At 45.0% G+C, this 13,740-nt stretch overlaps 1 protein-coding gene across 3 annotated transcripts in view; it reads left to right on the plus strand.

Moving 5' to 3' along the window:
- The window catches only part of ELOB (elongin B), a 46,284-nt gene extending 34,105 nt beyond the window's left edge, over positions 1–12,179 (plus strand). For all 3 annotated transcript variants that reach the window (XM_029606778.1, XM_029606776.1, XM_029606777.1), the window contains exon 4: positions 7,581–12,179. In XM_029606778.1, coding sequence (XP_029462638.1) covers positions 7,581–7,693 — 113 coding nt within the window. In that variant the 3' untranslated portion in view covers positions 7,694–12,179. The remainder of the gene's footprint in view (positions 1–7,580) is intronic.
- Positions 12,180–13,740: the final 1,561 nt, after the last annotated feature.

Consider the following 13,740-nt stretch of genomic DNA (forward strand, 5'->3'; position numbering starts at 1 on the left):
GCCTCCAGGGTTAGGGGGCTCACTGTCAGGAGTTGACAATGTAGGGGCATTGAATACAGAAGTCTCTGTGGAGCATCAATCGGCTAGAAGCCTGAGCTGTTCGGTTGGCATGCTTGTGATTTATCGACCGCTTGCAGGGTTGAGCTGTTCGAATAATGTCAGACAATGCAGTGATAGTGGCTTATATAAATCACCAGCAAGGAACCAAGAGCCAGCAAGTGTCACAGGAACTAGCCCAACTCTTGGAATGGGTGGAAGTACATTTTCAGGAAATCTCTGCCTCACATTGCAGGAAAAGACAGAGTAAGAGTGGACTGTCTAAGCAGACAGTCTGACTCTAGGAGAATGGGAATTGTCAAATGAGGCATTTCAGATCATAGTGGACCACTGGGACCTCTCATTTCTAGACTTGCTGGCAACATCTCACCATGCATAGGTTCCTTGCTTCTTCAGTCATGAGATCTAAAGGCCTTGGATATCGATGCCCTTATGCTGGAGTGACTGGAAAGCAATCTTCCATATGCTTTTCCCCTATGGCTCTTGTTGGGCAGAATGATTCGGAGAATTGAGTCACATGCAGTGGTGTTTCTGGTAGCACCAGATTGGCCCAGGAAACCGTGGTATGTAGATCCTGCAAAAGTTTCTGATGGGGACTCCTATCTGATTACCAGTTCACAGGGATCTGCTACGGCAAGGGCCTGTTCTTCATGAAGATCAGACTCTATTTTGTCTTACAATATGGCCTTTGAGAGGGCTAAGTTGCTGAAGTGTGGATACTCCACTGCTGAGACTGCCACTTTGCTTTGAGCACAAAAGTTCTCCACTTCCTTAGCCTATGTTCGGTTTTGGCGAGTGTTTGAGGCTTGGTATGAGGATTGTGGGGTTCATCCTTGTTCGGTTAAGATCCCGCTCATTTTGTTTTTTGTTTGTTTTTTTTGCAGGATAAATGGATTAAGGGGTTGACCCTTAATTCTTTGAAGTTACAGGTGGCCACTCTTGCCTGTTTTTGAGGCCAGGTGAATGGTGGACCCTTGTCAGCCCAACTGGATGTGGCCAGATTCTTAAAAGGGGTGAAACATATTTGTCCTCCCTTGTGCTTAATGGTGCCCTTGAGTCTTAATCCTCTTGAGGTTACTTTGAAAACTGTTTCTTGTGGAAATTTGTTCCTTGCAGAGTCTCCGAACTGCAGGCTTTGTCTTACTGGGAACAGTTTCTGCAAGTGACTCCGGTGGGGGCAGTTCAACTGCTTACTGTTCCATCTCTTTTGCCAAATGTGGTCTCATTTTCACTTGAATTAATCAATTTCCCTGCCAACTCTGGATAGGGAGAGAAATGTGGATGAATACACTGGGCAGCAATGAAAGTGTTACTGACCTAAAAAGGTCCTACTCTGTAGTATCTTGATGTGCTGAACATGAATATGACCATGAAAAGTTTTTATTGGCTCTCGTTTTGAAGATATTTAATATAGTTCACTTTCTATGTTTAGTCATGTAAATTTATCCAGTAGGACTGTAAAGCCTAGAAGGATGTAATATTGCATAATACCATCATGCACACATCATCCAGAGTTTATTACATCATTTTCTGATGCAATGCAGTTCTACTGCCATGCTGCTGCCGAGTAAGCTGACGTCAGCAGTATACTATATGAAGCCCAGTCAGAAAGGGTGAGCATTTGAAATATTCATGCTGGCTGACTACAGCTGGACACTCCGCAGAGATGCTCCCGAACAGGTGTACAAGAGACAAGCAAAGAAATCTAAGACGTAGTCTGACTTCATTTTTCAAACAGTATTAACCGTAGGTCTCCTACTAATGGCATGCAGTTCAAGATGTAATTATATTATTGCATATTACAAAAAAACTAGAGCCAATTTTGCATTTTCACAGTCACATTCGTGTTTAGCACATGGAAATTTATAAGAATTGACTAATTTCATTTCTGTAACATGACTTTTGTAAAAATTTGTTGCCCAGTGATATTGCCTGTTATGGACCTTGGATAGCAAGAGGCTTATCTTGAGGTATTTGGAAGTTTCTAAACCTCTCAGGAAGATGGACCGGCTGTTTATACTCCACGATGGGAGTAAACAGGGAGAACCGGCATCATGGGCTACAATAGCCCTCTAGATTAAGGAGGTGGTCACGGCTGCATATGTGGATGCTGAGCAGTTGTTTGCCTAGCAAGTTAGGGCTCAGGCAGGGTCATGGGCGGAGATTAGATTTTTGTCTCCCATCGATTTGCCAAGCTGCGATGTGATCCTCCCCACACACCTTTCCAGACATTACTGCCTGGATGTGCAGGCCTGGGAGGACTCTACCTTCGCGTGTGCAGTGATATTTAGACTGCAGGCAGCCACCCGCCCGGTTCGGGAGTGGCTTTGTTACATCTCACTGGTGTTTATTAACCTGACTGAATGCTAAGAGGAGAAATTACTACTTACATGATGTCCTTTTCTTTAATGAGGACAGTTAATCTACTTTCCTTCCCTTGGCAGCCAGATAGTGATTGCCCTGAGTGGCTGCATTTTTGGGGATCACTGGTAAGTGTCAGATCCATTCTCTAGGTTAGTGATATTACACTCCTTGTCTGAGCTCACTATCTTCCTATTAACTGGGTGCTTGAATGGTTGACTGTTAATAGTTATGTTCATGTATTGTTTAGTTGTCCACAGTTGGCTTTTGCAGAGAATACTGGTGGGCAGATGTCAATGGGGTCAGCTTTGCTCCGTCTCCATCTGCTAGTAAAGGTGCATAACCCACTAGTGTATTTACCTGTCTTCATTAAAGAAAAGGAAGTTATCATGTAAGTAGTAATTTCTCCTTTCAAGTAAAGAATCTGAGCAGACCAATAATATACTCAATAATATCCCCTCAATTCTTAGCTAACCACAATGTGCTCAACTTCATTTGAGCCTGCATGTTTTTCCATATGAATCGGCCTTTACCCCTTGTAATTCAATAAAATCCCTGGCTGGGACATTACACGGCAGGTGCTGGAAGAGATATAACAGTCTCAGTAAGACATTCATTTTCAATAAGTTACAATGGCTCACTCATGTAATGGGCAAGTCCTCCCAGCCAGCAATATTATTTATTTTTTTTTTTAATTTGCCCTATCGCCATGTCATCACTTTTTTCTATACGGATCAGGCAGGTGTTGCATTATAAAAATTCCCAGGTACTTAAACTAGGGATGTGCAGAGGGACGCCATACGTTGCATTTGTGATTCGGATTCGTCGGGGAGCACATATGTTGCATTCGGCCGTATGGCGCCCCGATGCGTTAATACAGCGATTTCTATTCGTGTCCCAGCTAAAATTAAAATTAACTACAAACCCCCCCCCCCCACCCTCCTGACCCCCCCCAAGACTTACCAAAACTCCCTGGTGGTCCAGCGGGGAGTCCGGGAGCAATCCCCTGCACTCTCACACCCTTGGTACCGGTTTCATCATGGCGCCGATAGCCTTTGTCACAGGGGCTACCGGTGCCATTGGTCAGCCCCTGTCACATGGTCATCTGCACCATCTTGTGCTCCTACCATGTGACAGAGGCTGACCAATGGCACCGGTAGCCCCTGTGTCATAGTATGGGCAAAGGCTATCTGCACCATTTTGAGTACTGGCATCGGCCGGCGTGCAGGAGGTCGCTCCCGGACCCCCGCTGGACTTTTGGCAAGTCTTGTGGGGGTCAGGAGGCCCACCCCAAGCTGGCCAAAAGTCCCTGGGGGTCCTGGAGCGACCTGCACTCCAGCCGTCTGATGCCAGTACTCAAAATGGCGCCAATAGCCTTTGCCCATATGGTCACAGGGGCTACCGGTGCCATTGGTCAGCCCCTGTCACATGGTAGGAGCACAAGATGGTGCTGATGGCCATTGGTCAGCCCCTGTCACATGGCCACCGGTAGCCCCTGTGACAAAGGCTATCGGCGCCATGATGAAACCGGCACCGAGGGTGTGAGTGCAGGGGATGGCTCCCGGACCCCCCGCTGGACCACCAGGGAGTTTTGGTGAGGGTGGGGGGTTTGTTTAAATTTTTATTTAGGTGGCCATATAATTCGGGGAAGATTCATGTATTCATGGGGAATCGAGATACGTTTCACTTCCCCACGAATACTACGAATAGTGTAATATACGTTGTGGATCGCCAATACGGCGAAAACGAATGCACACCCCTAACTTAAACCCTCCTCTAGCTACTTTAAAGGCAGACATGCTGGTTGGGATAGCCACTTTTCCCTGCGTAGGAAAAATTTGATTTATCAATTGACTTTATAATCCGACAGATATCCATAACGAGCAAGTAAGTCCATGAGAACTGGGCCAGAGCCCTGAGGGTTGATCATATAAAGCAGACCATTGTCAGCATAGTGACTTTATGCTTCCCCACCCCAGCCATATACCTTGAAATCTAGCTTTTTTTCCTAATTGCCACTGCTAAAGGCTCTATGGCCAGGTCAAATAGGCGCACCAATTATGGTTATCCCTATTGGTAGTTCCTCTGGCAATTGGAAAAAATAGGGAAAGTGAGCAGTTTACTATTGACCTTCCCTGAAGTCTTTCATACACTTTCACCCAATCCATATATCTGTTCAGAAGCCCAAATGTCTCCATTACTGCAGAGATAGGAGCAAGATATTCTGTGAAAGGCTTTATCGGCATCTTAACGACAATGCCATTCTAGCTATATCTTGAACACCCTTCTAGCATTGGATACTGAAACTCTCCCTTTGACAAACCCCATATGATCACTATGTATCAGCTCTGGGAGAATCTCTGCTTCAATCTCTTCTGCAGCACTCTTGCTAGTATCTTAAGGTCTGAATTCAGAAGCAAAAGTGGGTCTGTAAGAGCTATCATCCACTGCTCTACCTGACTTATGTATCAATGTTATATTTGCATCAGCCAACCTTCTGCCCCCCCCCCCCCCCCAAAGCATTGAACAGTGGGTAATAAGCAGGGTGCTAAATTTCTTATAAAAGTCCACGTGAAACCCATCCAGGCCAGGACACTTTCTACTGGGTAAATCTTTAACTACTGATTGAATTTCCAAGAGAGAGGAGCCATGAGAAGTTCTTTAGGGACGTCTTTCACTGCTAGCAGATTTAGTGACTCGAAGCCCTGCACGTCTCGCACATCAGCCACCCCTGATTGAGAATAAAGTGTTGCATCAGTACCTGCTCGGTTTCTTTAAATGCATATGTAAAGTCTCCCCTACTGTTCTGCAGTTTTAGGGTATGGGCCTTGCATGTTCTTTTTAACAGCTCTAACCGTTAGAGCCCCTGGTTTATTACTGTACTCATAAAGGCATAATTTAGTATATCTAGTTTATGCTGCCCTTCCAAATCATGAATTTCCTGTTCTAGTTTAACTAAAATGTGCTGCTTCTTTCATTTCAGTACTAGCAAATGCTATGATTCTCCCCAGTAAGTAAGTCAAAGAAGGGGAGGCAGTGCCAGGAAATGATGGTTTCTGCCTCCAGAAGCTGTGAGCAAACCACAATTTGGTGGGGGGGAGAGACACAGGTTCTTGGACGGGGTGTCACCCCAGACCTGTTCCCAAATTTTTAATCTGGGAGTCAAACGGAGTGAGGCAGCGGAAACAGTTTTGTGAATTAGACTCGCTGGGAAGTGTGGGCAGCGCTCTGACTCCAGACACACATCTTTTTACCTTTTATATAGATTATTGGGAGGCTCAGAGAGGGGCAAAAGATTATGGAACGATGGCAATTAAACTACCCTCTCCTCCATAGAGGTAATCTTTATAGAGCAGGGATGAGGCATATTAAAAAGATATCGCATAAAGAAGTTTCCAAGTCTACAGGTTTGCTATACCTGTTTTGCAGAGTTTTCAGTTTTAGCACTTTGCAGGTGATAAAAATTTTATTTGCAGTGAATTTAAGGTAAAAATGACAAATGCTGTTCTAATTTTGAAGATAGCACTAGAATGGTTGAATGTGTGTGGTGTTTGTATAGCTGGACAAACCTGTTTGTTTATACTGTCATTCAGAACAAGAGAGATTTTGATACTTTGGTCACAGCTCTGTGCATTGCAAAATGTATACCTTCCTCCATAAGGTTGAGGCATGGTGGTATCTACCGTATTTCCACGACAATAACCCGCCCACGTATATAACCCGCCCACACACATAACCCGCAGGTTTTCAAGATTTATGAAAAAAAGTTTTAATATACCCCGCCTCCTCATATAACCCGCAATTCAAAAAAAAAATAAATTTTTAAATACCTGTCGGAGGGCCGCGTGGGTCCAGGCGGGCGGCGGGAGCCGGGTGGTCGCGTGTTAAATCTAGGCCGCGGGCGGGTGGGCGCTTGTTCCAGGCGGCGGGGGCGGGTGGACGCGCGTTAGTTCGAGACGGCCGGCGGGTGGTCGCGTGTTAAATCTAGGCCGGGTCGCACAGGCGCGCATTCATTCACTGCCGGTGGGGGCAGCCCCCACCGGCAGTGAATGAATGCGCGCCGAAAGCAGCTTGTTCCAGGCGGCGGTGGCGGGTGGACGCGCGTTAGTTCGAGGCGGGTGGTCGCGTGTTAAATCTAGGCCGGGTCGCTCAAGGCAATCTAGGCCGGGTCGCTCAAGGCAGTCACATGCCGTGACGTCACGGCATGTGACTGCCTTGAGCATCGAATCGCAGGGGTCGCATTCATTCATCCAGGCGGAGGAGCCGGCTGCTTTCGCCGCTACTGCCTTGAGCGCCGAAAGCAGCCGGCAGCGGCAGCTGAAAGCAGCCGGCTCCTCCGCCTGGATGAATGAATTCATTCACTGCCGGTGGGGGCTGCCCCAGCCCCCACCGGCAGTGAATGAATGCGACCCCTGCGATTCGATGCTCAAGGCAGTCACATGCCGTGACGTCACGGCATGTGACTGCCTTGAGCGACCCGGCCTAGATTGCCTTGAGCGACCCGGCCTAGATTTAACACGCGACCACCCGCCTCGAACTAACGCGCGTCCACCCGCCACCGCCGCCTGGAACAAGCTGCTTTCGGCGCGCATTCATTCACTGCCGGTGGGGGCTGCCCCCACCGGCAGTGAATGAATGCGCGCCTGTGCGACCCGGCCTAGATTTAACACGCGACCACCCGCCGGCCGTCTCGAACTAACGCGCGTCCACCCGCCCCCGCCGCCGCCGCCTGGAACAAGCGCCCACCCGCCTGCGGCCTAGATTTAACACGCGACCAATCAGGAAGCGGCCGGGCGCAGGGATAGGACGGACTCCTCTCAGCTGCAGCCTATTCAGAGTCGGGAAACTTTATTGGTTGTAAAATTTTTTCTGGATAACCCGCCCACGTTTATACCCCGCGGGGGGCATGCGGGGTAGGTAAAAACGCACATTACCCGCGGGTTATATGCGTGGAAATACGGTATTTCAGTCTTGTACAGATTTTATTCCTGCTCCTCTTTTCTGTAACTTTCTTAGTTGATTGGACGTGAGTGAAAATATTGTTAATACGCTGGCAACTAACTAGTTCACCTGATCTTTGAGAGGCAGGGTGTATACAAGCAGTACAGAATGTACTCCCAAGTGACTTAACCTGTTTGTTTGTTTTTTCTGTCCTGTTGCAGATGACTCTTTTGAGCCCCTGCGTATTGACTCCTTCTCCAGCCCCCCTGAGCTCCCAGATGTCATGAAACCCCAGGATTCTGGAAGCAGCGCAAACGAGCAAACTGTGCAATGAGGGTCTGGGGAAGAGGGTGGCTATCAAGTGTACATTGATGGAGGCACAGAAATGGGACCCACATTTGTTAAAACAAGCTACTCTCACCCTAACCTACCCTCCATAAAGTAGCTGCGTGTATTCATTGGACTCGATCTGGTAATACTCCCTTTGCCAATAGCGCCTATGGTAAAAGCATAAATATTAAAACGAACCTAAACAAAATATTTTCTAGCTGTTTTGGTGAGGGGTATTGTCATCTGATGGTGGTACTCTGTATAACTTTGGCTGACTTCCTCCATAGAATATGGAAGGAATATGCTTTTGATTTTTTTTTCTTCTTCCTTTCCTCTGTGTATTGCTTTCCCCTTTAATTGCGGGCCTTTTTCTACCTTCCCCTCACCAATTCTCAAATGAAAGATAAAAGAATGCCTTTTCCTATTTTTCCCCTATGCAAGCACTGAAAAGTAGCAGACACTTAATTCTGTATCAAGTAATCCTTTCACTTAAGGTTTGTTTTTATCATGTAATACCTTCCTTGATGATCTGGGAAAAGCCACAGTCCCCCCAAAAGGGTCACAATGCTATCTCACATAACCTGTCATTGGATTAGTGCAGCAAGTGTTACTTGAGCAGTACAGATAAAACTGGGTCTAATGTACATGTGAGAATCCATAATGCTCCTGAGAATTCAAGGAGGGAATGTGGCAGATACTTGTAACAAAGCAAGGCTTTTATTATGGCAGTGCCCCGACTATAGAAACTATACTGTACTGGGCACTTTTTTCTTTTACAGCTGCACTACATTTATTTAATCTTTTTCCCCTCTTTTTATCAATGATTGCTGGAACTAGTGTGGAAAGAGTGCATGTGTGCAAAAAGTAGGGATGGACCGAATGGAGCGGAGTTCATTGGTTTAGTACTGAAGAAACTTAGATTTCCTCTCTGCATTAGAGCACTGTTGCCACCTTATGGTTGGTAAGCCCTCCTATAACCCCATTAGTTCTGGAATTTGAATTGTAAGACACAAGAATCAAGAAGTTGTAGGTGATATTTTTTTTTTTTTTTTGTGACAAGCTTTCAACAGCTATTCATCCTTCATCAGGTCAGTGATGAGACAGTACAGTTAGACTGGGTTAAAATCCTTTTTCTGTGAGTTTGTAAATCTGTATTTGCTCATATTGAAAGAAGGAAATGTATGTTTGTCACCTTTTAAAGGAAGTAAAATGAATAAAGGGGAGGGGAAACTTTCTGTACACCATACTTCCCCCAAACTAAATATGCAGTATACAAAATGCAAAGAGATTCTTTGAATAAAAAAAGAAATGGAGCTGAAGGGCTGAGGATGATTAAATGCAATGAGAAAAGAACTGGTGGATCCTCTTACATGATCTGGAGCTGTCTTGTTACCCTATGTAAATCACATATGCTTGGGATATAGAACAGTCACTGTTCATCAACATCTATTCTGGGCTAGGGATTACTTGCCTGTAAGCCAGTGTGCAGATGCAGGAGGAGGTTATAAGAAGTTGTGTGTCGGCTACCTTTTAAGCCACATGTGTGGGGAAAATCAACTTCTGCTTTTAAAGGAAAAAATGACTGTCAGGGTGAATGTAAGCATAGTGAAAAGTATCCCCAGGTGCCCTTTTTGCTTAGTCTAGAACAGATGAAGGCAGGATGAGAAGAGAAATGTAGAAATGATGCTATAGATCTAATCTTAGGGAGGAGGTCTCCCTTCTGTCTTCTTGCTGTATATATATATGTGTGTGTGGGGGGGGGGATGTTTTCAATAGGTTTTTTTTGTAACTGCTTGCTGCCTGAATTTTATTATTACACCCTGTTGCTTTCTTCCCTAATTTTGTCCGCCCCAGCTTAAGGATGCTTGTTGGTCTAGAGGCCACCACTGAAGTGATTGTTGCCTTTCCCTGCATCCTTAGGCTTAAATGTACAACCTCCACGGTGTGCCCAGGCTTGACTGGCCTCTGCAGAGGAGACTTTAAACCAGTATGCCCTGCACCACAGTTCACAATGCAGTGTCCAGAGCCAGGAGGGCAGCTCCTATAAAACTTTTAAGCCTATGCTTGACTGTTCATGAAGATACATCTTAACTTCAGCTGGTAATTACAAAATACCAGAGTCCTACTTATTGTATGTGTGGTGTTAGTAAAATATTTTAAAAATGAGGTATAAGTTGTGTGCATGCAGTGGGGGTTTCTGTTGTGGTATGTTCAAGCTCGGAAAAGGCGTGTGCAATTGTTTTGGTTTCTGTCCTAGATAGCTGGTTTTAATGGGCTGTACAAAGAAAAACGTTATCTGTCCCCTTTCTGTAGGGGTTTGTGAATCTTGCTTAGCATATTGTCTGCCAGTCATGCTTATTTTTACATTTATGGTGGTTTCTACTGTTTCTTACACTCTGCTTTACTAGCTTTGGTTCCCAGTTTTCATAAGTTTCCAGAATGGAATGATGAGAAGGAATTTTTAGTACCCAATAACAGTTGGATAAACAGGTGCAGGGAGGTGGGACCTGGTTTTTGTTTTTTTTAATGCTTTCTTCCCATTCCACATCTATTTGGGGGGGGGGGGTGAAGGCTTATAAATTGGTCCTCTAATGATTTACCCAACATCATATGCACTAACTGCTTAGAGCCCAAGAGTAGAGCTTTCATCCCAGGGGTTTCTATTGATGGTCCAGGGCTGTAAAGGAATATCACCATAAGTCCCAGTAGCTCTACATAGTGCTTCAGGTAGAACTGTGCCCTAGTGTATTTGCCATCTAAATAATTTTTAGATACAGTCTGTTAGAATGACCAATTGGAAAATGGAAGCAAATGTCCTGGATTTTAGTATAGAATCGTAATATCTGCTCCACTCCTTTCTCTGCTGTTCCTGCTGCCCCATCTCTTGTTTGCATTTAAAAGCCTCCTGCTTAAGGTTACCAGCCATATCCATGTTTTTAAGGATAGACCGATACAGATCTGGTTTTACTCTCATTACATGCATGGGCTTGTAAGTCTGATTTTTCCCTAAGAAAAGCAAGGATTGCATACGGTATTTATATACGAAGTGGGTTAAAACTAGGACTGGTTCAGCCTGTCCCTTTTTTTTTTTTTTTTAAGGCCTGGTCTTTTGGGGCCAACAGTCTATCAAGGACAGCCTGAACTAGTGCTGGTATTTAATGTTTCATCTTTCACTTACATGCTGGGCCTTGCAGTTCCCCCAACGAACAGAAAATGTACAAATAAAAGTCCAGCTGCACAATCAGCCTGATACAATAAACGGGCTCTCATGATAGAGGACCAATCACACTCTCCCGGGAGTGTGCTTTAATATTAAAATGAGTTGCTGTGGTTAAAAAGGAATCGCTAGGGGCAACTGTCCAGCCCTACTGCTGCCTTATCAGATGCCCAGGAAAGGTGGCTGTCAGGGTTAGGAAGTGGATGCTCAATAGGAGTGTCTGTTTTTGCCTGCTGCGGCACAATATACATGGCCTGGCCCATGAATATTGTGGGTGTATGTTGGGCACCCAGAACATTTTTTTCCCCATGACTTGTTTTACATGATTCTCCTACTTAGAATTGAGTATTGTTGCAAAAACTAAGTAGGAGGAATCACAGCAGGAATATTTGTTTTCCAATGAGCCCTTGAGCATGGCAGACCTTTATGCCAATTGTGTTAAGTGGTGTGCTGGCTGCAGTACATGGTATTTCATCCTGAATGGGAGAAAAACCCAGGATGGGCTCATGCTGTTTTCTACCTAAAGCCTTTTGATAATCTTACTGAAACTGTTCCTCCTCCAGCCACTCCCTCTGTTTGTTTTTTTGGTTTTTTTTAACAGGCTCAAAGACAAGTGCCCCTTGATTTATTTTCTGCTTTTTGGCAGCTTTGTTTAACTTGCTTATATTAGTGGCTGATCAAGTAGCAGGCACAAATAACTCAATTATTGCAGCCTTTTTGTCCAATCAAAATGTGCCTCTCCAGCTTCTTTCTGGTTACTCTTTCGGTTCTCCTGATGAGCTTGGGTGCAAAGGAAGGTATTAAATCTCAGGTTACCAGATGGATCCTTATCCTATGCCATGGTGTTCCAGTTCTTATTTTGCCATTCAGCCATGAACTTATTTTTATTTCCTTAAGAGCAGGAGCCATCTCTACACCTTGAGAAGTTAAAGGGAGACTAATTCAGCCTTTGCTAGTTAATGGGGAATCTTCTAATCTTAATCTAGAACACATTTTGTACTCTTCCATTATTTAGTATGTAAACCTTTTTGTAACTATTCTCTTCCTCAGAGTGGACACATTTTTTCTTAATGTTACTATCCACATTCTTTAATGTCATTCTGAGCTACCTGCAAACAGAGAACATGGGGGCCTGCTGCTCAAAAGTCAATTTTGGGGAAAGGAACATTTCTTGGACTCCCATCTTTTACCATAGTTAAGGAAACCTTTCCTAGGTTGCAGTGCACAGACCTACAGAAAAACAGATTTTTGACAATAAACTGATTTAAAATGACTTGTGTTCTTGAATTTGTGTGAAATTTGTAGAATAGTGTACATTCTTGGTTTTTGTCTAAGGAAGGGTTGGGCCTAAATATTGAAGACACTTTAGAAGTCATTTTTTAGCATCTACTTTGCTGTAATGTTGCATCTCTTTTGTAAGAGTACTAAAATATTTTGACAAGCTATCCTAATGGCTTAATGGAGAAATTACCTGATTTTGTTTTCCTTAGTGTAGACAGATGGACTTAGGACCAATGGGTTTATGCTCCCCTGCTATCAGATGGAGATGGAGTCAGGTTTCAAACCTAATGTCACACTAGAACAGCTCTGCAGTGACCTCAGTCCTTCAGTATTCTTTAAAAGCCACTGTGGACATTCTATCCAAAAAACTGGATTAAAACAGGAAACCGTAAGTGTACTCAACCAAACACTGACCCCCCCCCCCCCCCCGGGTAAGATTATAGATGCCCTGATCTAGGGACTGACAGTTTACCCGTAATCGATATCCATTCCACAGGTAAATCCTTGTCACTGTTGTTGGGCAGCCATGGGAAGGAGGCTGAGTCCATCTGTCTACACTAAGGAGAACAAAATTATCAGGTAAGTAATTTCTCAATTTCATAGTGTGTAGCCAGATGGACTTAGGACCAATGTGATGTACAAATGCTACTCCTGATCACAGCGGGCGGCTGCCTGTGATCCGAGTAACACAGCCCTTGCAAAGGCTGAGTCGTCCTGGGCCTGAAGTCCAGGTGATAGAAGATGTGGAAGGATGACCATGTTGCCATGTGGCAGATGTTGACAGGAGACAGTCTAGCTTCCACCCATGAGACTACCTAAGTCCTAGTGAAATGAGCTTTAACCTGAAGGAATAATGGCTTTCCTGCTTCCACATAGGCTTCTGTGCCCACCTCCTTAATCCAGCGAGCTGTGGTATCCCGCAAAGCTGGTTTGCCCTGCTTCCTTCCACAGTGAAGGATAAACAGCTGGTCCATCCTTCGAACCAGTTCTGAAACTTATACCAAAAGCCTACTGCCATTCAAATGGTGGAGGAGGTGGAGATTTGCCTTGGAGGTGCTTATCTAGGGATGGCAACAAAATGAACTGATTCAAATGAAACTCTGAGACTACCTTGGGCAAGAAGGCTGGAACCGTACGAAGTTGTAATGCTCCTGGAGTCATCCGGAGGAACAGTTCCTCACCTGACAATGCCTGTAGTTCAGAGATGCAATATGCTGAGCATATAGGTACCAGAACACAGTTTTCAGGATTAATAAACACACAAGAAAGACTGCACAGTAGCCAAAAGGAGGGCCATGCCAAAAACTCCAATACTAGATTAAGATTCCACAAGGAAACCGTCCACCGTCGGGGTGGCAGGAGGTGCATCACCCCTTTCAGAAAATGGGCCATGTCCGGATAAGCCCACATGCAGGTTCTGTTCACCTAGCCCCTGAAACAGAGAGAGTTAAGGGTCAAACCTTTATTCAGAGTCCTGCAAAAATTCCAGAATTAGTGGAATTTTTTATTGGCAGAGGGGAAACGTCATGTTCCTTGCACCAGGCCTCACGTAC

This window comes from Rhinatrema bivittatum, chromosome 6 (assembly GCF_901001135.1).
Source record: "Rhinatrema bivittatum chromosome 6, aRhiBiv1.1, whole genome shotgun sequence".
Classification (NCBI taxonomy): Eukaryota; Metazoa; Chordata; class Amphibia; order Gymnophiona; family Rhinatrematidae; genus Rhinatrema; species Rhinatrema bivittatum.